The 26,175-nt window shown below is 33.5% G+C and overlaps 1 protein-coding gene across 1 annotated transcript; it reads right to left on the bottom strand.

Annotated features, from left to right (window-relative positions):
* Positions 1-3,676: 3,676 nt before the first annotated feature.
* On the bottom strand, positions 3,677-26,116 carry LOC143251958 (nose resistant to fluoxetine protein 6-like). The gene is made up of 14 exons (XM_076503362.1): positions 25,943-26,116; positions 25,179-25,293; positions 23,832-23,919; positions 23,383-23,489; positions 22,352-22,522; positions 17,701-17,794; positions 17,286-17,378; positions 16,168-16,336; positions 13,061-13,140; positions 9,944-10,066; positions 9,324-9,444; positions 7,959-8,148; positions 7,288-7,430; positions 3,677-6,309 (listed from the first exon to the last, which is right to left on the bottom strand). Exons 1-14 carry the CDS (start codon positions 26,078-26,080, stop codon positions 6,046-6,048), a joined length of 1,896 nt encoding a protein of 631 aa, XP_076359477.1. The 5' UTR covers positions 26,081-26,116; the 3' UTR covers positions 3,677-6,045.
* Between the last annotated feature and the right edge of the window lie 59 nt (positions 26,117-26,175).

The following is a 26,175-nucleotide window of genomic DNA, read 5'->3' on the forward strand; positions in this document are numbered from 1 at the left end:
TGAGAGAGTAAGTGGCGCAGGTTGGATAAAGTTTCTTTATAAATAGGGAAAACAGAACGTATATCAGACTTAGTTTCATTTACATTTCTGCCTTGTGGTTGGTTGGTTAGATTTGGTTCATGAATTACTAACTGGACAACACAGATCTAGATGTACGTATATGTATATGAGATTTGGCCCATGAATTACTAACTGGACAACACGAGATCTAGATGTACATATATGTATATGAGATTTGGCCCATGAATTACTAACTGGACAACACCGATCTAGATGTATGTATATGTATATGAGATTTGGCCCATGAATTACTAACTGGACAACACAGATCTAGATGTACGTGATATGTAATGAGATTTGGCCCATGAATTACTAACTGGACAACACAGATCTAGATGTAACGTATATGTATGTGAGATTTGGCCCATGAATTACTAACTGGACAACACAGATCTAGATATGCACGTATATGTATGTGAGATTTGGCCCATGAATTACTAACTGGACAACACAGATCTAGATGTACGTATATGTATACATGAGATTTGGCCCATGAATTACTAACTGGACAACACAGATCTAGATGTATGTGAGATATGTGTGCATATATGAGATTTGGCCCATGAATTACTAACTGGACAACACAGATCTAGATGTACGCATTATGTATATGAGATTTGGCCCATGAATTACTAACTGGACAACACAGATCTAGATGTACATATATGTATATGAGATTTGGCCCATGAATTACTAACTGGACAACACAGATCTAGATGTATGTATATGTGTATGAGATTTGGCCCATGAATTACTAACTGGACAACACAGATCTAGATGTACGCATATGTATGTGAGATTTGGCCCATGAATTACTAACTGGACAACACAGATCTAGATGTACGTATATGTATATGAGATTTGGCCCATGAATTACTAACTGGACAACACAGATCTAGATGTACGTATATGTGTGTGAGATTTGGCCCATGAATTACTAACTGGACAACACAGATCTAGATGTACGTATATGTATATGAGATTTGGCCCATTAATTACTAACTGGACAACACAGATCTAGATGTACGTATATGTATGTGAGATTTGGCCCATGAATTACTAACTAACTGGACAACACAGATCTAGATGTACGTATATGTATGTGAGATTTGGCCCATGAATTACTAACTGGACAACACAGATCTAGATGTACGTATATGTATATGAGATTTGGCCCATGAATTACTAACTGGACAACACAGATCTAGATGTACGTATATGTATGTGAGATTTGGCCCATGAATTACTAACTGGACAACACAGATCTAGATGTACGTATATGTATGTGAGATTTGGCCCATTAATTACTAACTGGACAACACAGATCTAGATGTACGTATATGTATGTAGAGATTTGGCCCATGAGATTACTAACTGGACAACACAGATCTAGATGTACGTATATGTATGTGAGATTTGGCCCATGAATTACTAACTGGACAACACAGATCTAGATGTACATATATGTATGATGAGATTTGGCCCATGAATTACTAACTGGACAACACAGATCTAGATGTACGTGTATATGTATGTGAGATTTGGCCCATGAATTACTAACTGGACAACTGAACGGATAAGCTACGTATATGTATATATAGTTGTATTAATTACTAACTGGACAACACAGATCTAAGATGGCAAGCATATGTATGTGAGATTTGGCCCATTAATTACTAACTGGACAACACAGATCTAGATGTACGTATGTATATGTATCAATGAGATTTGGCCCATTGAATTACTAACTGGACAACACAGATCTAGATGTACGTATATGTATGTGAGATTTGGCCCATCTAATTACTAACTGGACAACACAGATCTAGATGTACGTATATGTATGTGAGATTTGGCCCATGAATTACTAACTGGACAACACAGATCTAGATGTACGTATATGTATAGTGAGATTTGGCCCATTAATTACTAACTGGACAACACAGATCTAGATGTACGTGTATATGTATGTGAGATTTGGCCCATGAATTACTAACTGGACAAACACAGATCTAGATGTACGTATATGTATGTGAGATTTGGCCCATGAATTACTAACTGGACAACACAGATCTAGATGTAATGTATATGTATGTGAGATTTGGCCCATGAATTACTAACTGGACAACACAGATCTAGATGTACGTATATGTATAAGATTTGGCCCATGAAATTACTAACTGGACAACACACAGATCTAGATGTATGTATATGTATATGTGAGATTTGGCCCATGAATTACTAACTGGACAACACAGATCTAGATGTACATATATGTATATGAGATTTGGCCCATGAATTACTAACTGGACAACACAGATCTAGATGTACGTACACGTATAGCATGAGATTTAAGAAATAAATAAATATTACTTGCAAATAATTTAAATAGTAAATGTAGCTGAAACAAAATCATTAATTGTAATTGTGTATTTAATGCAATCAAGTATCTGATTTTAATATTCAGTTCAGCATCATCTGAATGTCAAGTAGGTGGTAGCACTGTCTCTGTAGGATTAGTTCAATTGTTCATTGAAAAGATATTTTAAATAGGTTATCAAAACTTTACAATATTGTAAAGTGTTTCCTTTATTACAGTATCTGTGTAATAATTGAATCACAAGTTCTGTGAGTAAAGCAAGTTTGAATGTTTTTCTTTCATCTCTTTTATTACATAACTCAAGAATGAAAACAATGTCAACCAGGTTCAATAAGGGTGACATTTGTTCAGATGGAGTATCTCCTTTTATAAGTATTATTAAGTAGTAGTACATTTAAAAGAAATCTTAATATAAAACAATGGTATAATTACCTCTTGAAGTTTGCTTTCTTACAGAAATATACCATTAAAAAGTTAAGAGTACAAGGTGAAACAGGAATCACTAACCAATAATAGGTAAATAATAAATATTACAGTTCAAGCCTCATTGTATTTAGAACATGGCTATAAATACAACCTTCTTATGTCTACTGAAACACTGCATTACTTAAAGAAAATAAGTAAAGGATAAACATTTTCAAAAGTAAATGTAGGTATGGCTAATATCAGTCGTTCAAAAATAGTGCAAAGAAGATAGTTGGGATGGCACTTGCATCATCTCTACACAGTGTAGTAGGATGCTAATATACAAAAAATAGCATAAATTTAATTGTGAATGAATAGTTTTATATAAACTGCTATATGTTAATTATTTTTTGTATTATACAGTTTAAATAATAATAGTTAAGATTTAACATATATTTAAAACTCTCAAAAATAATTTGAACACACTAATAATAACAAATCATGATGGATAAATGCAAATTAAATGGTATTTCCCTGTTGAAGTTATGTGTGTTCAGCATCTACAAAAATCACACTTTATTACAGTTATGGGTACCGTAAGACACATTTGTTGAACACAGTACAAACTTGAATATGAATATTATAAACAATTATCGTGTTATTTCACAGATGACCCATTGCCTAGCTTTATGTTTTAATTACACACAGAAGATATAAATAATTCATTTTAGTGTCATTCCTAAGCACTTGCAGGATACTTTAATGCATTATATCAAAAAATAAATCTATATAATAATTGTTTTGAATGTATTTTAAAATTCATTCGAACAAATGTTACTCATACCTCATCTATCAGAGAATAACAATATTCAATTTGGCGGTGTTTCGTTAAAATTATTACAATATAACTTATGCTTTAGTAGTATTTTTTTCAATACAAAAAGGTTGTATAATAAATTCTCATTGTTGAGTTACTTAATTGAGAAACAAAATATATTTGTCTGTAGTCATGAGAAATGTAAAACATATGGTAGGAACGTATTAACTTGTAAATAAAAACGCTCTAGCTACATATTAAAAAAACGTTTTGTTTGTGTCTGGCATATCTTTTTTTTTTACATTTTACTTCATAATTAACAGTTTGAAAAGTTTGTTGTGTGTATATATATTTGGTTATTAAATGCTCATACAGTGGATCAGCAATAAGTTCGAAGATAATGGTAAAAACCAGGTTTTGATATCCGTTGTTGGCACTGCACGGATAGCCCATTGTGTGGATTTGTGCTTAGCAACAGACAAATATTAAATACTGTTAAGTATTCGAAGGAACTGTTGAAAATGTAATACTTCAATGTTACAAGGAAATAATGAAACTTAGATTGTTTAAAATATTTTTCGTGTTTTCAAGAATATTTTATAAAAGACACAGCTCTATATCCTTGAAATAAAAAAAGTCGAAATTGTGGTATTACTTGGAATTTCAAACTTAAGTCTTTCATGAAATTTATTTATTTATATAGAAAATCGATCAACAACTGCTTGTTTGTTCCTTTGTTTTAACTAATAGCTAAAGGTAGACCGTCTGCGATCTGTCCACCATGTTTGAATCCAACTTTGAAATTTAACATTGCTAATGTGTAAAGGGACTGCTGATCCACTGGGAGACAGATTAGTAACAAACGACTGAACTATAAGTTTGAACATCAATTTCTATAAGTCTCCCAGTGGCACAGCATCATGTCTGCAGACTCAAACCGGGTTTCGATACCCGTCATAGCAAGAGCACAGATAGCCCATTGTGTAGATTTGTGCTTAACTTAAAACAACGACTACTAAACTAAATAAGCAGAAGGAGATTCTGTGAAAAATGATATATTATCAACTGTATTTCTGAGTTGTTTATTTTTTATATTACCTTACATAAACTAAACAGTTCTATTTCATCACAATAATTGAACTCTTTTGAAATACGGATATTGGTCGGTATTCAAAATAAATAGCAACCACGTGGCTCGAGAGGAATTATATATATATATAAATATATGTGCCATGGAAAAGTTTTGATCGATATTGCATATTATAGTAGTTGGTTGTTTGTAATTAAGCACGTAGCTACACAGTGGGCCGGGTTTCGAAACTCGGTTTATAGCGGTGGTTGTCCGCAGAAATGCCGCATAGGATAGTGAAATATCAGTAACGACTGCGACCCGTTTATTTAAAATATCAACTAATAAACTTCTCGTCTATCAAAGCGTGGTCTACTTTGAGGTTTAGTTAAACGTCTATCAAAGCCTGGCTTACTTTGAGGTTTAGTTAAACATCTATCAAAGCCTGGATTACTTTGAGGTTTAGTGAAACGTCTATCAAAGCCTGGATTACTTTGAGGTTTAGTTAAACGTTTCTAGTAGTCAAGGCACTTTTTTTTTAGATTTTTGATGCAACATGAGTCATTCCCTTTCACAAAATTATCTAAAGTTGGTAAATAACAAATAGAAATTTTACGCCTTGTATCTATAATTTCCAGCTAATGTTTCTTGGTGTAGTCACTTTTTTTGTTCACAGAGGGTAATTCCCAATGGACAATATTTTGCTGGAATCTATTTAAACATTTCATGTAACATACTTATAACAGTCGTATCGTGACCTGGAATTTTATTCAGGTAAACAAAATTTTAAATTGTATTGTCCTCTTTCTAATGCTTCCTTTAATACATTTCAATATTCAACGAGTTTACGTTTCGGTTTGGAACTCAATATAGATAAATAATGTGGTGTCAGAACATTCAGAAAACAGAGACTGGAAAAGTGGCTAAATCAAACTATGAGGTATAGTACAACTTAGAATCAGTAAAAATAATGCAATATGACGCTCAAGTAATAAACTAGCCATCTACAAACGTTATTCTTTTGAAAATGATAAGTTAATGAAATTGTTTTGATAAATGATTTTCTCCTTTCTTGTCGTCCACTCATAAGTGCATCAGTTAGAATCTCGATGTTTCGTTTTATGTTCGTTTCTACAAGTACATATAAACATATACGTTAAGAGTGGCTTGCTTGACTTGCAGGTTCTAACTCATTGTGCAATTTGGATAGCACAAGGTATCATTTGCTGAGTTCACTTTCAAATTGAGAGTTTAAAGTAGTTTTACAATGACTTTCTTACACTTAATATCTCCATTTAAACTTAGTTATTCAGGTCAGTCAACGTGTTGATTCTCCATCACTGGGTTATTAATGACCTCTTCAGGATGCCAGGTCCATGTTTCCTTATCTCTCGTGGATATTTTCCTGGATCCTAATTTCATAGATCCAATGGATTCCTTTCGTTGCTCGGACTTTGAGCATTTTCTAAACGTGGACACAACAACTTTTTCGAGTTCTCGAAAAGGCATGTCTACAAGAACTGACAGGAACGACGCCATGGTCAGAGAAGCTAGGAGTAAACCACTAAACAAATACACCTGTAATAAAATACATATAATGTACTAAGTGATGCTACAATAGGTACTTTAAAACACTAAACAGATACACCTGTAATAATATAATGTACTAACGTGATGGTACAATAGGTACTTTATGTTTTCAGAAAATAATATCTTTTCAACTAATATTATTTATTTAATTAAGTCATGTCAGTTCTGTAAGGTAACCAAATAACCTCTCATTATTACTTACACTACCTCAGATTATTTTCTTTATTGTGTACACAGTTATACATTTTTAACATAAAACTTTGCATTCAGAATTTAATGACAAATATTTTTTCCTTCGTGCAGAAGACGAAATAATTTTATGAAATAAATATATTGGCATTCGCTGATACTAGGTTCTGTCTACAAGTTTGATTTCAATATATAATGTAAACAAAACAACAACAACTAAAATTCAAATGCTACTTACGTGCGTGCGGCCTTTAACAGTTAAATAGTAACTAAAAACTAACTAAACTAAACTAACGTGGCAGGGGTTCAGTTTAGAGAGAGAGAAATCCGAAGAGTTCTCTCTCCAACTGGGAATGTTCAGGAACTTTGTAGTTCCTCTTCGTCCCCTTTCGTGGATTGTTATTAGGATTAAGTGGTGGGGTTTTTTTTTATTATTATTATTTTAATAAATTAATTATCGTTATTATTCTTGACTTTTTGGGTGGGGAATGTCTCACTAAATGGTCTTTTGGGTGGAGGCAAAGGTAGTAGTGGAAAGAAGGAAAGGTCGGGACCTGTCTCGAAAAGAAAAAGTTGGGTAGATGTGAACATGAATGTAATTCATTCAAGTTCAGATCAAATCAAACGGCCCGATTCTGGGTCTGGCAAAAAGGTTGCCTGGGCTGGGATTAAATAGTAACTTCTCCAAACTCACAAAAATATGCGAATTTTGAAATCATACACTGCTGTTATCCACTATGTAAGTTCATACAATTTAAATGAGAAAGAAAGACTTACAGCGACATATTGATCAGCCTGAAGTCTCTCTTTCACATGCGCTACCAACGTCATTTGAACCAGAGGGTGAATGAGGTAGGTCAGAAAGGTTATCCTGCCGAGAGGAATCCATGCTCGCCATGACAAGATCTTGTTGACAATCCCTTCAGATATAAAGAAATAAGCAAATAAAGTAAAAAGAGTGGTTTTTTTATTTGGAAACTTGCCAGTATCGATGAATATTGGTCAGTGTTCAAAACTATGAAAATGTTATTTTAGTTTAATATTTCAATTAAAGCTTGCATAAACAAAACAAATACAAATCATGTATTCACATTTGGTGAGTACAATTTTAGACACATTTCTGTTAATTGTAACTGCTTATTAGTTTTGGTTAGATCAATACTTTTTACGTCTATCATTTAAACCTCACCGACTGAGGTTTTAGAATCATTATCCAATCTTCTGTTATTACACAGGATACTGCCAAATGACGTAAATAAATGTCAGTGTGGTTTTCTTTTGATTTAGATTCCGAAACGAGAAGAAAGGTTATTACTTTTTGTTATTTTTTTATCTAAAGTGCTCAATTATCCTTCGCTTCTTACATTGTAACTAAACTTCACAGAAAACACTGTAATTAAAAATATAATTTGAATATAATGAACATGTTAACACTTAATCTCACTTACCTCCATTCCCAGTAACACAAACAAACGTTAGCCAGCCAATCCCAAGAGCCCAGACTGTCCTGTGTGTTGCAGCATAGATGAAAGCATCAACAGCTTCTATTATTTCGTTTCCTTCGTTCCAATAGTAAACCCCAAATACAACAGCTAAATTACAGGCGACTGCTGCTATCCAGCCAAACACCAGGATATACTGAAAAGGTCATTGACAAATTCTCAAGAACTGTAGAATCACTGAAAAACTAGTATTCTAATAAATATCCAAACACTATGTACACATAACTGTGTTGTACAATTGTATTCAAATGTTGTTTAGAAAAAAAAAAAATCATAGAAATAATCCAAAATAGAGTTATAAAAACATTGTTTTTTAAGTAAACTTGATAGCCAGAAATTCATATACTGAATGTATCATAACATATACAAGAAATTATAATATCAACATTTGTCTCTTTGATTGGATAATAGGCCCTGCATGGCCAAGAGTGTTAAGGCGTGCGACTCGTAATCTGAAGGTCGCGGGTTCGCATCCCCATCGCGCCAAACATGCTCGCCCTTTCAGCCGTGGGAGCGTTATAATGTGATGGTCAATCCCACTATTCGTTGGTAAAAGAGTAGCTCAAGAGTTGGCGGTGGGTGGTGATGACTAGCTGCCTTCCCTCTAGTGTTACACTGCTAAATTAGGGACGGCTAGCATAGATAGCCCTCGAGTAGCTTTGTGCGAAATTCAAAAAAACAAAACAAACAATTGATTGGATAATATGAACATTTAAATATGGACTTTTTTGTTGTTTTTTGAATTTCACGCATTGTACACGAGGGATATTTTTTGTTAGCCGTCCCTAATTTAGCAGAGTAAGACTAAATGAAAGGCAGCTAGTTATTACTACTCACCGTCAACTTTTGAGATATTCTTTTACGAACAGACAGCGGGCTGGACCGCCACATAATAACGCTACCATGGCTGAAAGGGGAGCATGTTTGGGGAGGGGATGGGTATTCGAACCCGTGACTCTCGGATTGCAAGTCAAGCGCCCTAACCATGTGGCCATACCAGGCTTTGTGGTAAATTGTAAAACCTCGTTTTGTCATTACACTTTAATTTCTAATATTTTAAATTTCATTTGCTCTTAAGTAATATGTTACTACTTGAAATCAGAAACAAGTAACATTGTCCATTGTGCCTTCCTAAAAGAATCGAATGACGTGTGAAATAATTTTAATGCTGATCGAACTGTGTATGAATACTTGATCGGGCTTCGTGTTTATTAAAATTCTGAGAACTCTACTAGCTGGAAAACAATATTAATATATATTTTATTCTTTACTTTTGAAAAAATAGTTGAAAGGAGAACAAACTTTTCCTACCGGTTTCAATATGATATGAGAACGCTTGGCGATAGCGTACCCAAGATACATGCCAACACAATACGCCCCAAGATGGATATATGGTTTATGATACATAATATCCTCGAATTGAAGTCTTTGCCTGAAAAAAAACAAAACAAAATCTTTATCTTCAGTAATAATGTTCTAAAACAAAGTGACTCAGTATCGTATGTTAATCACTTACACGTTTTCTCACGTGCTTTCTGGAGATTTGCCAATAGCATCTTTCAAAAGAAACACGTATATAAAGTGTTTTATTAAGAACTGGTTTTCAACCAATAACAGATAGTCCAGCGTTTGTTATAAAACAAGTATTTTTGAAGTTTCAGTTCGGTGTTTTATGAAAAAAAAAAGATTGAAATTCCTTGAAAACAATCGCTAAAACAAAAACATGATTTATTCGACGAATGAAATAGAAACTGTATATTTCTATAGTTATCTAGATGCAGGTTACAGAAACCTCTTTTTCTAAGAATGTTTTACTGTTAATATAAACTACAGATTATTGATAGAAAGTGAATATAACAACTATAGTAGGATAAAATGTCATTGCAATCGAGTAGAATTCACTTTAAAGTATGAAGCTACTCAAGGCTTACCGTAAATCAGCTTGAGCGAACAACACCGTCGGTGGAAGTACGTAGTAAACGGTTAATACTGCAGTTATCGTAATGCACAATATTATTAACCCTATTATGACGAGAACACCAAATCTTGGTAACCTAATCAGAAAAAAGTAAGATACGCGTATATTGCAACACTTTTCACATGGGTCAAATTTACGTTATACTAATATCCTTATAGTTAATGCGTGCATGAATACTTAGACTATCTTAACATAACAGTGCGAGTCAGATGTTGACAATACAAGTATTGTCTAACACTTCAAAACAATGAAGACTCCACAAGCTACACCTTCGAGTTCTGGACAGAGAGAGGTATTGGACCACACTTCAAAACAATAAACATTTCACAGGCTAAACTTCCGAGTCTCCTGGACACAGATATTATCCCACACCTCACTACAGTCAAAGCTGCACAGGGTACACCTCTGAGTTCTGGACAGATATATTGTCCCACATTTCACTATAATCCAACTGCACAGGGTACACCTCTGAGTTCTGGACAGATATATTGTCCCATATTTCACTATAATCCAAACTGTACAGGGTACACCTCTGAGTTCTGGACAGATATATTGTCCCACATTTCACTATAATCCAAACTGCACAGGGTACACCTCTGAGTTCTGGACAGATATATTGTCCCACATTTCACTATAATCCAAACTGCACAGGATACACCTCCGACTTCTAGACAGAGATATTGTCCCACAATTCATTACAATCAAAACTGTACAGGGTACACATCCGAGTTCCGGACAGAGGTATTGTCCCACACTTCACTACAATTAAAAAAACTGCACAGGCTTCACCTCCGAGTTCTAGACAGAGATATTATCCCACAATTCATTACAATCAAAACTGCAAAGAGTGCAGCTCCAAGGTCTTTACAACTCTCGTTTTTCCACATATTTTCAATGTCCTTAACGCCTGCTCGATTGCGATAATTCTGGAATAACAGGTTTTAGTAGTATGATTGATATCAAAATAATTCATTGTCTAAAATGCACTGATTTGCATTTGTTTTTTCGAAAATTGAAATATTTGTACAATTTCAACGTTTTTACTTCAAAAAAACTAAGTCCAACTCTTTACATAGGACTTCAGGCCTAGTTTCAGACGGAATGTTAAATTATGCAGCTCACTTAAAATTGAAAAACTCACATTTCAGATCCAATCTAGACAGATCTCGTTCATAATATTTTTTTCTTTCTGTTACCGCTAGAACACATTATATATATTGAAGTACAAAAGTATTTTGCTTATAACCTTTGCTGTACAAAATACATTATTTAACTGACCGTAAACGTTCTTCATTTTGTGTATGGAAAATACAAGACGCGAAAAAAGCTAACACACTATAATGACTAATGTGTTAATGAAAATTCGAAAATGCTTTACATCCCTTCGGCAGATGGCGCTAAAATAGTTTAACAAGCAAACGCAACATAATGTAATTGGAAAGTGTAAAGAAAAAAAAAGGTTAAAATAATTACAAGAGAAAAATAATTATTTAATTGAAATATCGATCACATAATTATTTTACTATTACATCAAGTTTAGTCATTTATTTTTAGGTCCAAACTACAAGGCAGTTTAGCTATTACATTTTAAACATGGCTATTATAATAGCTACATATGAGTCGTAATATTCATAATTTATATACAACTTGTGAGTTTTGTTTGTTTTGTTTTTGAATTTCGCACAAAGCTACTCGAGGGCTATCTGTGCTAGCCGTCCCTAACTTAGCAGTGTAAGACTAGAGGGAAGGCAGCTAGTCATCACCACCCACCGCCAACTCTTGGGCTACTCTTTTTACCAATGAATAGTGGGATTGATCGTAACGTTATAACGCCCCCACGCAACTTGTTAGTCTTTATCAAATTATTATTTAGGAAAGATTTGGAGTAATGCGTTTTACAAATAACATAAATATAAATTATTTATTAGTACTGAAAGAAAAGTTTGCCACGTGGTTAGGGTTCTTGACTTGCCCTCGGAGGGTCGCGAGTTCGAATCCCTGTCATTTTAAACATGCTTTCCCATTCAACCATGGCGGCGTTGTTATAGGACGTTCCCTCCCACTATTCAGTGGTAAAAGAGTATGTTAAGAGTTGGCGGTGGGCAGTGATGATTAGCTGTCTTCTTTCCAGTTTTTTAAATGCTAAATTAGGGACAGCTAGCGCAGATAGCCCTCGTGTAGCTTCGTGCGAAATTCAAAACAAAGAAACCCAGAAGACAAAAAGTTTTAAACAAATTAGTAACTCACTTTTATTACAAATTATGTCACTGTAACGTATAGATAGATGTATATGTAAATACCAATAATTTGTTGAAATTAGTGCACCACCATATAGACTTCAGTGCTAATGTACATAGAATATAATACATATGATGTTTATTTTATTTTATTCTTCGGAACTGAAACTTTAATCCAAATAACCTGTAATAAAGACAAAGATTAACACGTGTATGCTAGTTGCTGTTTAGCGCTCTGCATTATAATGTTTTCAGTTAATAATTTGCTTGTGCCACAGCCCCTTCATTGTTTTGAACACATATACATGAAAAATATTGTGAAGATTACGCGTCGTTTTGAAGTCGTGAAAGGTGACAACACATAGCAATGCCTTCTTGAGTCATGTTCGTTTTGAATTTCGCGCAATACTACACGAGGGCTATCTATGCTAGCCGTCCCTAATATAGTAGTGTAAGACTAGAGGGAAGGCATCTAGTCATCACCACCCGCCGTCAACTCTTGAGATACTCCTTTACTTACGATACAGTGGGATTGACCGTCACTGTATAACGCCCCAACGAATGAAAGGGCGAGCATGTTTAGTTTGACGGGAATTCAAACCTGCGACCCTGAGATTACGAGTCGAGCGCCCTAACCACCTGGCCATGCCGGGCGTTTGAGTTATGTTAAGCACTGAGGAAATGTTTAAAGAAAGTATTATAATTAATCATATCAGAACTGGAAACTTAAAAACCGACTAAAGGAAACTAAAGTAATTTATTAGCCCAAGTCGCTGGAAAGATATAGAGAAATATATTAAGACGCAACTTAAAACATTTGAAAGTACGATTACCTTTTGATGAGTAAAAGTACGCCAACTGCAACAAGTAAAAGCTGAGCTTCGCAAGACACGTACCAAGAATGCTCCAAACACTGCGAAAACAGTTAAAAAGGTAGTTTAAAAGCTATTTGCACGTATATATGTATTTAGTTTTGAAAAATACAATTTAGTTTAACGTTTTCAAATGTTTTAGAAATAAATTGCATTTTTGCGCATATTTATCACTAAAATTTATCGCAAATTAGTATAGTATTTCAATGCGTAATGTAAATTATGAATTAACGTAAATTTCTCAATGAGAAAAGTTTCGTTAAAAACTTCATCACAAATATGGAAATAAATCAGACATTGTCGAGTTTACCGAAATATTCGAGTTATTCGATACTAGATTTTAGTTTTTACATTTCTAAATAAAAATTTTGTTTAAACGGTTGCAAATACATATTTAAGAACTTAACTAAATGCTCAAAGTTGATAACTTGTTTATTCTGCGTATAATGTATTAAAAACCAGGACATCATGGTATTAAACAAATTCAATTATTTAAAGAGCTGAAGTTTGTTTGTTTGTAATTAAGCACAAAGCTACACAGTGAACTATATGTCACGTGTATCGAAAACCGTCTTCTAGCGTTGTAAGTCCGCAAACAAACTGCTGTGCCACATACATTGCAACATGCGACTAGGATACAAAATTCCTTCATGTTTTGTGCATATGTTGAGAAGAAAGCCTCACATATATTATCGTAGTTTAAGTACAAACTACGAGGATGTTTTTATCCAAAATCGCAATGTAATATTTAAGTCACGAGTAACATTATATGTATAACTAAGCTACAGCTGAGACTAAGTAATGTATTTTATATTAAAGTATTTCATTTTATAAAAAAAAATAAACTTTCAAATCTTTTCCATATAATTAGTTTAGTTAATTTAGTTTTGCTTGGCCATGTTTAGAATGTGAGAAACTGTCTGTCTACGAATCTTGTTTTCCTCATTTTAATCAACAGCTCTATAAAAGTTAAAGATGACTATATGATAGCGTATGTTTGTTTTTAATTTCTGCGTCTGCACACAACCGGCTCAAAATTCTGAAATAATAAACTAAATCGAAGGTAGCTAGCCAACAACATCCAGCTCTTGAGATTTAACCATAACTATGGTAGCGCCCTCATGGCCATAATGTGTAAAGCACGTTTTTGTGGCAATGAACAGCTGTATTCAGAATGAATGTTAAATCTTGGCTTGGCACAGCTCAATATGCCCGAAATTTAAGTGTTTCTGGCCTGGCAACTAATTGTGGCCAGCGGTTAGCGACTGGGCTATTGATTTGTGGGTCCATTAATCGCGCACCGTTACTCTCACAAAAACCACCTCCCACACTATGGAGCTATGAGTACGTCGTATATCCAAGCAAAAAAAAATCTGATCTTTCTTCTTAACCCAGAATAGGGCTAAGAACAAAGAGATTCGACTCCATTCTGACGATTGAAATACCAAGTGGAGTTAACTGATATCTATTATTTCAGAATCATGGGGTTCTAAAAGACGATGCCAAAACTAGGATTTCTACACTATATATGTAAAAACGGCTGGTTTGGGTTGAGAATTCTTTTATGTGGAGGAGTGAACAACGTTTCGACCTTCTTCGGTCATCGTCAGGTTCACATAGAAAGAAAGAGATAACTGACTGATGGCTAACCACATGTTTGAAGGGGGTTATGTAACTGAGTATAGGAATGTAGAGGGCGTGCTTAGATGTTTGATTATATTATATATTTAATAAGGTATAAAGGTGTTCCTTTGTATTGGTTTATTTTGGGCTTGAGTTGTTGTATAAATAAGAATTCTTTTATTTTGCGTTTGTTTAAGTTTGTTTCTTTATTTAGTATTTGAGTGTTTTCTATGGTTATGTTGTGTTTATTTGACTTGCAGTGTTCGCAAACGTGTGAAGGTGACTTTTTGTGTTCTTTGAATCTGGTTTCCATTTTTCTACTTGTTTCTCCAATACAGAAGTCGTGGCAGTTATCACATTGTATTTTATAAATAATGTTGGTGTGGTATTTGGCAGTGTAGTTTTTACATAGTATAGACCTCAGTTTTGTTCCCGGTTTTTGAATAAATTTGATATTAACTGGAATGTTATACTTAGTTACTAGTTTTTGCCAAATGTTGGTTATTTTTCTGCTGATGTCGGGAATATATGGTATGCAGCAGTATATGGTTTCGTGATTTTTTTAATTCGTGGGGTATATTTACTTTTGTTAGTTGATTTTGCTCTTTGTCTAGGTGTGTGCGTATAATGTTTTATATGGTTTGTGGAGGAAACTTATTGATGTTGATGAAGTATTGTTTTATTTTGTCTAATTCGTCGTTAATTTTATCTGGTGAGTATAGTTTTATGGCTGTGTTTATTTGGTTTCTTAGTGTGTTGAGTTTTTGTTTTGTTTCATGTGCTGAGTCCCAAGGAATGTATAGTCCACTATGGGAAATTTTTCGGTGGATTTCTGTATTAAATTGTGTATCGGGTTTTGTAATTTTTAGGTTAAGAAATGATATTTAATGGCTTTCTTCCTGTTCACATGTGAAGTTAATGTTGGGATGTACAGAGTTAATGTGATTAAAAAAAGTTAAGTGTGTGTTCTGTAGATGTGAATCCCGCAATCGTGTCGTCTACATATCTGTACCAGTACAGAACACACACTTTCAACTATAAAAGTAGTTGAGAAGAAATATTAGATGTAAAGACAAAAAAGAAGAAAAAATTAGATACACCAAAAAAAGCGCACCCTACTTTTTAGTGTTTTCCATACTGTGGATCTGTAGCATATTACAGAAATAAATAATTAAAATTAAATTAAATAAATCACGCTTCATACTTTGGAGCCATGAATGCGTTATAAAAGCGAAGTGGAATATCACTCTTTGATTACATAAGCGCAAAAATTGGTAGCAACGTATAATGGCAACAGAGATATATAAACATTAGATAAGAACTTAGGCAAGTGAAAATATCAAACACAGACCATTTTTCCTTAAACACTGCATACTGTAAATGACATTTAAGTTTCATCAGAAGACAAATATTTGCTCATTTAGAAACATTTAGATAAATCTTACCCTATATTCAGCACTGACAACAAAGTTGTTGACAAACAGCAAATTCGTCCACCAACGTTCACGACAGTTAGTGATTAAGGGATCAAGGATTTCAGACCATACAGGCCCTCCTCCAACAAGAGGAAAGAGAATCGTCAGCGCCACCACAACCATGTGCGCAGGTATCAGTCTGTAAGTGTAAGAATAACAATACACAGGATAAGGTACATCTGCCATTAACAATTTTTTTTCCTTTTTAACTCAATTTTTGGTTAATTTTGAAAGTGACCTCAAGATTATTGGTTTAGTTTGAATTTCGCGCAAAGCTATATGAGAGCTATCTGCGCTCGCCGTCCCTAATTTAGCGGTGTAAGACTAGAGGAAAGGCAGCCAGTCATGACCGCCCACCGCCAAATCTTGAGCTACTCTTTTACCAACGAATAGTGGGATTGAACGTCATATTATAGCGTCCCCACGACTGAAGGGCAAGCATGTTTGGTGTGATGGGGATTCGAACCTGCGACCCTCAGATTACGAGTCAAGTGCCTTAACCACCTAACCATGCCAGGTCCAAGATAATTGAATCATCAATTTATCATAGAGCAAGAATTCATTAACTGCGTTTACTGACTATCAGCGTGGTTCGTATAGTGAGAAAATACAGTAAAATGTTTTTCACTTTTTGTCCAACGTTAACAATGTGAAAATCGTCACATATTGTTGAAAGAACTTAAGCTATTTATTTACGCAACAACTAATCCTGACCTAATACACCGAGCAGTGCCAGTTATTCAAAATTCAAGATCCAAAGAGTAATGGCGTTGTTAAAGTTCATTTAGAATTATCATTTTTTAACTATAAACTGAACCTATTAACATGTGAAAATAACGGGTACATTTCGTTTTGTTATTATATAAATAAACACTCTAATTTAAAAAAAAAAACAACTCCAAAATATGAAGTTCTTTATAGAACTAAAATAAAAGTAAAAGTATATTTTAAGTACTTTATGCTATGATACAGAAGCATTTTATGATAATAACATTGTACTTTTGCTTACATAACACGTATTTTTCCATACAAAGCAAATAAGTTTTCAACCTGACATCTAGTGATATTTATCGTAACTAAACTCTTACCTGTAGATACGATGAAAAAACAATAGCAGTGGATTCGAAAAAACTTTCATTGATGTTTCTCGCCTCAATACTGTATATGTTGCTAAGAAGCCACTGCAATAAAAAACACATTATTAGATACACATATATAAACAGTAATCCATCATTTTAAAGCTATTCATTACTTCTTTAATTTAATATTTTTTTCATATTCTTGAATGAAAATAAAAATAACTTTAATAAAAGTTTCAATGGTATGCAAAAGATATATAATATATTTACTGTATTGTGCATATCAGATAAGAAAATATTCATCTACGTGTGATACTTACCTGCTAAAAAGTACCTTTCTATGCACATTACATATGTGATAAAAAGTGTTCATCTATATATGATACATACCTGATAAAAGTATTCGTGTAGCTATGTTACTTACCTGATAAAAAAGAACGTGTCCAATGCTAAAGTGCAATTTAAAAACGGCTGGAAGGCAAAGCTTTCAGAAACAGCTATAGCTCTGATAAGTTGACCTACATATAAAATTACATGTTAGATTTGGTGTAAATACGTAATATTATCGAGATATAGTAACCAGTAAACATCCATCCGAACTTTCATAATAATTTGTTGTTTAGTGATGCTAATAAAATCCTCAAAATTTAACAGTTTGATCTAGATGTGTGACTGAGGAATCAAGGCAAACATTTCACGTTCTTGCTTATTGTAATAATAAACATTGAGTGAAAAGAAAGAACTAGTAACAAGTATCTTTACTGTAGTTGCTGATTGTATTTCACTCTTACCTGTTACCTGATGGGAATTTTATCACGCATGTGTTTGCTATCAAATAATCGTTTTCGCCTTTTCGCATCAGAATAAAATAGTTTTTTGTTTGAAACTGAGCTCAAGTCTACGCAATGGGCTATCTGTGCTCTGCCCACCTCGAGTATCGAAACCATGTTTCTAGTGTTTAAGTCCGCAGACTTCCCGCTCTGCCACTGAAGGGCAATAAGATAGACTAATGTAATTTAGATAATTCTCTATAGACAGATGTACATGTTTATACATCGTATAAGCATCTTGTATTTCTTATACAGATATTGACATTTCAAATCGCATTCTCACTCAAAACCAAATGACACATAAAAACTTACTACATACTACTATATCTTTTCACTGCGATGAAATTTAGCGTCTTTCAAACTTATAATTTTATCTCTTTTTAAGTTAGCCTGGTATGAGTTGGTGGGTAAGTCGTTAGGCTCGATATCCCTTCACAAAACATGTTTGTCCTTTCAGCCGCGGAGGCGTTCTAATTTGAGGGGCCCGACATGGCCAGGTGGTTAGGGCGATCGACTCGTAATTCGAGGGTCGCGGTTTCGAATCGCCGTCACACCAAACATGCTCGCCCTTTCAGCCGTAGGGTTGTTATAATGTCAGGGTCAATCCCACTATTCGTTGGTAAAAGAGTAGCCTAAGAGTTGGTGGTGGGTGATTATGACTAGCTGCCTTCCCTCATGTCTTACACTGCTAAATTACGGACGGCTAGCGCAGATAGCCCTCGTGTAGCTTTGCACGAAATTTAAAAGACAAACAAACATGTAACAACGAGGTATTTTTATAAAAATCTGTGTAGGAACAGGTTACTGATAGCAATTATAAGATACACTATACATGATGGAATAGTTCGTCAGCACCCCACCCCTCCAAATTGTCCAATACAGAATTTTCGCGCAATGCTAAACATGAATCATCCGTTCATAGCCGTCCACTGTTTTAAACATATACACTGATCGACAACACCTACCTCTAAGTCTTGGAAGACAATTATCTGACGGAACAGTAGGATTCGCTTGTTACTTTTATAACATTTATGCAGTGACGAATGAGAAGAGAGTTGCTGTTTCAACGAAACTTGAATCATGGGTAATTCGATTCAACCCGTGCGTTCCAACCATTATACCACAACCGGCCTTACTCATTCAATTTGGAAGCAATGTTCCCTCTAATTTGAATGAATTTTTCATGTTCCCCAATATCAAGGTAATATGCACCACCATTGTTTGTTTTCTTGGGGAGGGGATATTTTGAACCATCAATTCTATTGGATCATTAGGCAGCTTTGCAGTACTACCAGTTGGTCATTAGGGTCGTCAACATGTTGAGTCTCTTCACGACTACTGAGGATGTATACGACTGGAATTCTGAAGTGTGTGGTACTTGATTGGTTGTTGTACGACTGCGCAGCTTAGAAGGAACACTGGTTAGAAACATCTAATGTTACGTTATCAAATGTTTCTATATTTACGAAACTTTAATAAACCAAATCGATGTACAGTAACGAAAAAAGATAAACGTGTCGGACAGTGGATCTGGGAGATCATGCATCGCGTGACTTAGCACTTTATTTGAGCAGTCAGAAAGTGGTGACATGAATGGAAACCAACGAGAGATACTGGCCAGCTGTGATTATTTATTTGTTTGTTTGTTTTTGGAATTTCGCGCAAAGTTACACGAGGGCTATCTGCGTTAGCCGTTTTTAATTTAGTAGTGTAAGACTAGAGGGAAGGCAGCTAGTCATCACCACCCACCGCCAACTCTTGGGCTACTCTTTTACCAACGAATAGTGAGATTGACCGTCACATTATAACGCCCCCCACGGCTGAAAGGACAAGCATGTTGGGTGCGACGGGGATTCGAATCCGCTACTCTCAGATTACGAGTCGAAAGCCTTAACCCCCTGGCCATGCTTACTGAATCAGTAATTTAATTTTCAAAACATTTTTATTTCATTAAATCAACTCGGTATTAGATCAGTTAAAATACCTAATTTATATAAAGTTCGACGACCATAATAATCCTGGAAACGTATACGTACAAAAATATCCTGCACTGAATTTAACTGTTATTGTTATTGTGAGCCTTTTATGTGCAACAATAACAATAAAATGCTCGGCATTCTATACAAACTATATGGTGGATTTTGTCAAAAAGGACTTTAGTGTGCTGATATTGGAATGTTTGTTAATTTCTTTATTTACTCCCTGTATCGCTTCTCTGTGCTTAATGATATTTGTGTACGTGTATTTCTTCTTTAAATCTATGTTCTTGTGTCAAGGTATTTTAAAACACTAATTTTATTATTAATCTCATAATGCCTGACGCAGTAACTCAGAGTTTTTCAGTTAGCTACTGAGTCATTGAATTTTTTTTTAAATTGTTAATCTTCAGTTAAACACCGTTATTTAAAACTAAAATGCTATTCATATTTCTCTTCAAATAATCGACAATACTGAGTCTAAAAGACGTTTGGATTGCAGGAATCGCACCATTGATTTATCAACACGCTAATTTGATATTTGTTATTATGTTTAATTTAAGGCAGAAAAGGAAAAAAAATCTTCTTTGCATTTCTCTCCCCTACAAAATTAATGGACCTGATAACAAGGAAGAAAAAAGTAATGAATCATTACTTTAGTGTTAACGCTTAGTGTTAATGAATAACACAGGTAATTTAAAAACATGTCTTTAGATGATGGTTAAGAAACATCTAACTTTATTTATGATAGAATTAACCCATATCCTTATGATGTTTTATGGTAAACAAGAGGAAACAAGCTTGTTCGTCTAACACACGGTAAAAAAAAAGAATAGCATAAAAAAGAAACATAATAAATTTATTAAATAAAATAGTTTTTTAAGCTTCACAAAAGTACAAACTCTTCTAACTAGTTAACTGTTGTACATTTATTTTAGTGCCTACGTTTGTTTCAGTATAGTTTTTTATACATGTGACACATATTGTGGGATGTGTATTGCGAAAGTACAGTTTGTTCTCTAAATTTGTAGAAGATTCTCAAGAGTAAGAATGAAACACATTTGTTTTACAAAAACGCTAGCGTTTTTTCGAACATTGTAGAACATTCGAAAACATCGCCTTAAACCATGTAAATCGGCTCACCGAGAGACAAAACAAAATATATTGTTGGTTAGCTAGAGTCAGAATACTATAACCCTCGGAAGCTATAATTGTGATTAACGCTTATTAATCGAAAAACTACAGATATTTGACCAAGAACGTTTATAGATTTGAACCGTTCAACTTCAGAAAATTAACTTCGGACGTTAATATTTTCACAAAAACATTGGATTTCTTCGTCGGTAAAAAGTGAACTTGTATATCACGTTACGCCAAACAAGAATAGAGTTTACTAGCATGTCCGTCAAATAAAGCATATCAGTATATCAATATAAAAGAAGTTTGTGCCTTGTGGACCTCGACCGTTGATAAAATATTCAATTCTAGACCAGATGGAAAAATGAATGCTGTTTGTGACTTTCTAATTTTTTTGTATATAAATCAAAAATTTTAATAACTTTTTGTAATAAGTGTTAATATAAAATGTATTGTTGTTTGTATATTAAAGTGTATTTGTATTAAGTAAGAATATTATGTGCATGAATATTTTAGGCAAGTATCATAAAATTGATACACACCGACTTTTCATTAACTTTTAAATTAAAATAAGAATTTTGGGCGATTTGAAATTGTAATACGTAATAAATCGGAGATTCGTTGGAATAATTTATAATATGTAACACTCTTTAACAAAAATACATATTTAATTTAAAGTTTTAAATTTGGCTGCTGTATACAAGAACTACACTTTTTAATACAGAATTTCTGAAGCCCAACATAGTAATTGAGTTAGCAAGTGAATTAGTAAGTGTAAATAAAATACATAAATTTCAAAGTTATCCAGTCTGTAATTTACAAGTGTCCGGTAACCTGTTAGTTTATACCAAACAAACAAGAAATAAGCTTCAAATTAATTCATATCTTTATTTTAAAATTAAAGCTGTAGTTGAGTAATTACGAAGAAATTACGTTTGCAAGTTTCTTTGACGAAATCTTAAAGAAAACTGATATTTATTATTTTACCTGAGAGTTTGTAACGGCATACGAAACCAAAACCAAAATATTACTGAATGACGAATTACCATTTCAAAAGGCATTTATGAGAAAAAAAAACGCCTTATAGGCATCTTAGTTTTTCCAAATGTAAAAGTGAAAGAGGAACACTCACGAAAGATTTGATACTTCATGCTGAGGAAGATATTACCACAGATAATCCACATCATACTAACAAACCGAACTCCGTGAAGAGATCGTAGGCCTTCTAGTGATGTCCTGGTGTCCAAAAGCTTTCCGATGTTGGTGTATGCAGAAAAGGCCAAAATAATTTTTGTAATAGTTCCTAAATTAAATATTAATTGTTTCAATAAAAAAAACTAGCTAATTGGAAAATTTGAGTGCACGTTGATAAACTTCCGTAACTGAAGACAAAAATTATATTGTTACTTTAGGAAATATACTAATATAGATGAATTCTCAAAGAAATAAATAATTATTAGTTAACGAGGTAAAAAAGTAAAAGTGCTAATTTACGTGTAATCTAGATATTAAAAAGACGTAAAGTAGAAAGTAATATTATAATTTATGTACAGATTAAAAGTTAATGAGACATGAAAGGTAAAACTAGCATTATAATCTATGTGCAGATTAAAAAGTAACAAGATCATCTCGTCGAGATGTGCAAGTTTCAACGATAATCTACACATACATTTTAAGAACAATCTACATACAAAGATGATATAAATCGCCGTTTAATTTACTATGCAAATATTATTAAGCCGTTATTTACAAAAGTGTGAAACAACTTGTATCTAAACCAACTCGAAGACATTAAATGACAAAAGAATATAAACGTGAATGTTATATAAGTTTATCAATTTCCATTTTTTTCAGGCACGCTTAACTATACATAAAAACAAACATACTTTTAAAAATAAAAAGATGTGGTATGTTTTATATCACGAACATGGTTATTTTGCTGTTGTGTGAAATGAAATTTGTTTCAATATCATGTAAAACATAATTGCATGTTAATAGTTGTAGAAACCAAAATGTAATTGATGCACAACCTAAACATAGTTTTATTTGCCATATTTACTAACTTAAAAATGTGCTTTACAAGTGTGCTCTTTCAAAACTTTAAAAGTAAAAGCTAATATAATTTCTCACATATTTCTAGTCAGATCGCAAATCATATCGTACCTGGAGGATTTTTGTTTTCTTTGGATTTCTGACCCAAACAAAATCGGCAAAGAATATCGAAGATCGAAGCGGCGAAGACAAAGAAAGCCATGAGACTTATCACGGAACTAAAATAAATGGGATATATTGTATTTTGATATTTACGGATCATTTTCACTGATACATTTTATTGGATATTTGAGCTTAATAAATTACTTCATACATTTTAGCAAATAACATAATACAACATTGACTAATTTGATATATCTATGAAAAAATTTAATTATATTGTTAATACGTGTAAAGCTACATTTTAAATATTTACTTCACGACCATAATAAGCCAGCATTAAACAACGAGATATAAATCATTACTGAAATGCAGTTAGGTAGAAATATTACATGTGATGATCAGAAAATAACAACAATAAATATTCTATAATATGAAGAACACGCGTTATTTGTACTTACATTACTGCAAGTTCTGCGTTGTCGACGTGCATAGGTTCATATATTTCACAATGAGAAACAGAAACTAAAAATCCATAATCTTCTACCACTATATACCACATGAAAGAAAAATAATAATATATTTTTCAGTTCAAACTATAATAATTAAAATAAGCTTTCAAATACAGTATAGTAATATAAATGTAGCTGGATTAAAGAATCCCAGAACCTAAAAGGTGAATACAAAATGTAAAAATTACTTTGTACTTCTTCATCAAAGTTTCATTTTTAGAGGATTGTATTAACAAAATAGTATGTGCCAGTGCAGTGGGGTGACAACATAAGTACATGCTTTGGCGCTGGCTCCACGATAATCTTTGGTTACTATATATATATAGTTTCACGGCCAATTCTCGAACATTCGACAGAACCTAGCTGTCAAGTCTACACTTATGAATGAAACGTGGTCAAAGTGTTTTGAGATAAAATGTTAATACCACGAAAGTTGTTAAACAGGGGAAAATTTTAAATATTTTCCAAACAGATAAAAAAGAAATGTACGAGAGAGTGAGTGTTTTTGAAAAATACCAAAACAAACCAGGAGCAATACGTTATTCGCATACTGAGAATATGGCCTTAAAGTGAAGCTAGTCATGTCTTTTAGTACCATTACAAAAGATCATAAACTAGGATTTAAAGCTGAGTCCAGCTACCGAGTCTTTGTTTTGGAAGTTGACACCGATATGAAGTTGAAAATCTGTGGAAAGTTTAACAAGTTGTGAAGCCTAAGATTGGTTTCAAGGCCCATTAAAGAAGCTTGTTACAATAACAATTACCATATGTCGGGTAATAGGTATAAGGCATAACTTTCATGCTGGCCGTCATCAGTGATGGAGGATGTGGTTCTAACGAAAATATTGGCTATGAAAGATGTGCCTTATAACGTGCAGTTAAACCTCTACATAAAACATTCGTACATACGTTTGAACATTTGAACGCAATTGAAAATACGTAAGTTAGGAATGTTGTGATAGAATAGATATACATTCTATAAATAATAGGAAAGTTGAATATAATAAACTTAAACTACTGTCGACTGATTATTTATAAATAATATGAATTAAACATTCTTGTTGTAATGACGTTTCGAAACAGACTAACATAAAGTTAAATGATATGAATACTTTGATATGAATGAACAGAGTGCAACCTTAACATTTTATAAAGCATATAATAGAACACTTAAAAAAACGAGTGCAAAAAACAAAGTAATATTGAAGGCTGAAGAAACCGACAAGAAACTTTTTTACAATAGTAACAGGAAGGTAATAATAAAAACGTACATTGTTTATTGCAAGCGAAACTTACGTTTTTGAATAAATTGTTCCAAATCTCTTGCTGAACATGTTGAGGGAATACAGAGTCCTAACCGTAGTGACAGAAAATAGAAAACATGAGCCTTGTTGCTGACATCTGTCAGGATCTGATAGAATAATAACAAAAGTTGATAAAACGGACACCCTCTTAGCTCCTATTAAGCTAACTTCTCTTTTGTTTTAATAATCCAGAACATATCTTACATGTTGTTGGAAAATAAAACATGTCATCTTATATGACAGAAGTAATTGTGTGATTAGCTAAAAATAACAATTTTTGATTAATATCAACTGTTATCAGTTCATTAACTCATGAAATTCAAAATTATTGTTTGCCTGTAATTAATCACAAAGCAGTACAATGGATGTCTGTGCTTTGCTCACCACGGGTATTAAAACTCGATTTTTACCATTTTAAGTTCACATACATACCACTGTACTATTGGAGGAGAGATTCAAAAGTACGCAAAATCAACAGACAAAAGTTGGTTTTAGAAAATAAACCCAATAAAGTAAGTACGTTCGGGATGTGGAGGTTCTTCCACCAGTGATAATTTGTCATTTATTCGTAATGAAGCAAAGTCCAGTTTTAATCACCTTAAACGGCGTAGTTTCAAGTTCATTTTACCTGAAATATTTTCATATTTGGTACAATCAAACGGTCTATTTGTTTGCTTATATTTCCATCTCTCTCTCACTCATATTCACACATATATATATTTATGTGAATATTTTTTATTTCACTTTCTGTCTTACCTTGAAGGAGTCTGATGAATTTTCGAACATTTCCAATCTGTGATGAACTGTATAGTAATGAGGTTTCGGTGGGAGTGGTGGCCTGACATCCACAGTGCAGTATTGGCCTCTAAAATACACTTCAGACTTGTTCGACATTTTGTTCCATTCATTGACAATGACATTTATGCATTCATCGTAAGACCAAATGATGTCAGCGTTCCACTGAGAAGCCCACCACTTGGTTTGCCTGA

The sequence above is a fragment of the Tachypleus tridentatus genome, chromosome 6 (assembly GCF_004210375.1).
Source record: "Tachypleus tridentatus isolate NWPU-2018 chromosome 6, ASM421037v1, whole genome shotgun sequence".
NCBI classification, from domain to species: domain Eukaryota; kingdom Metazoa; phylum Arthropoda; class Merostomata; order Xiphosura; family Limulidae; genus Tachypleus; species Tachypleus tridentatus.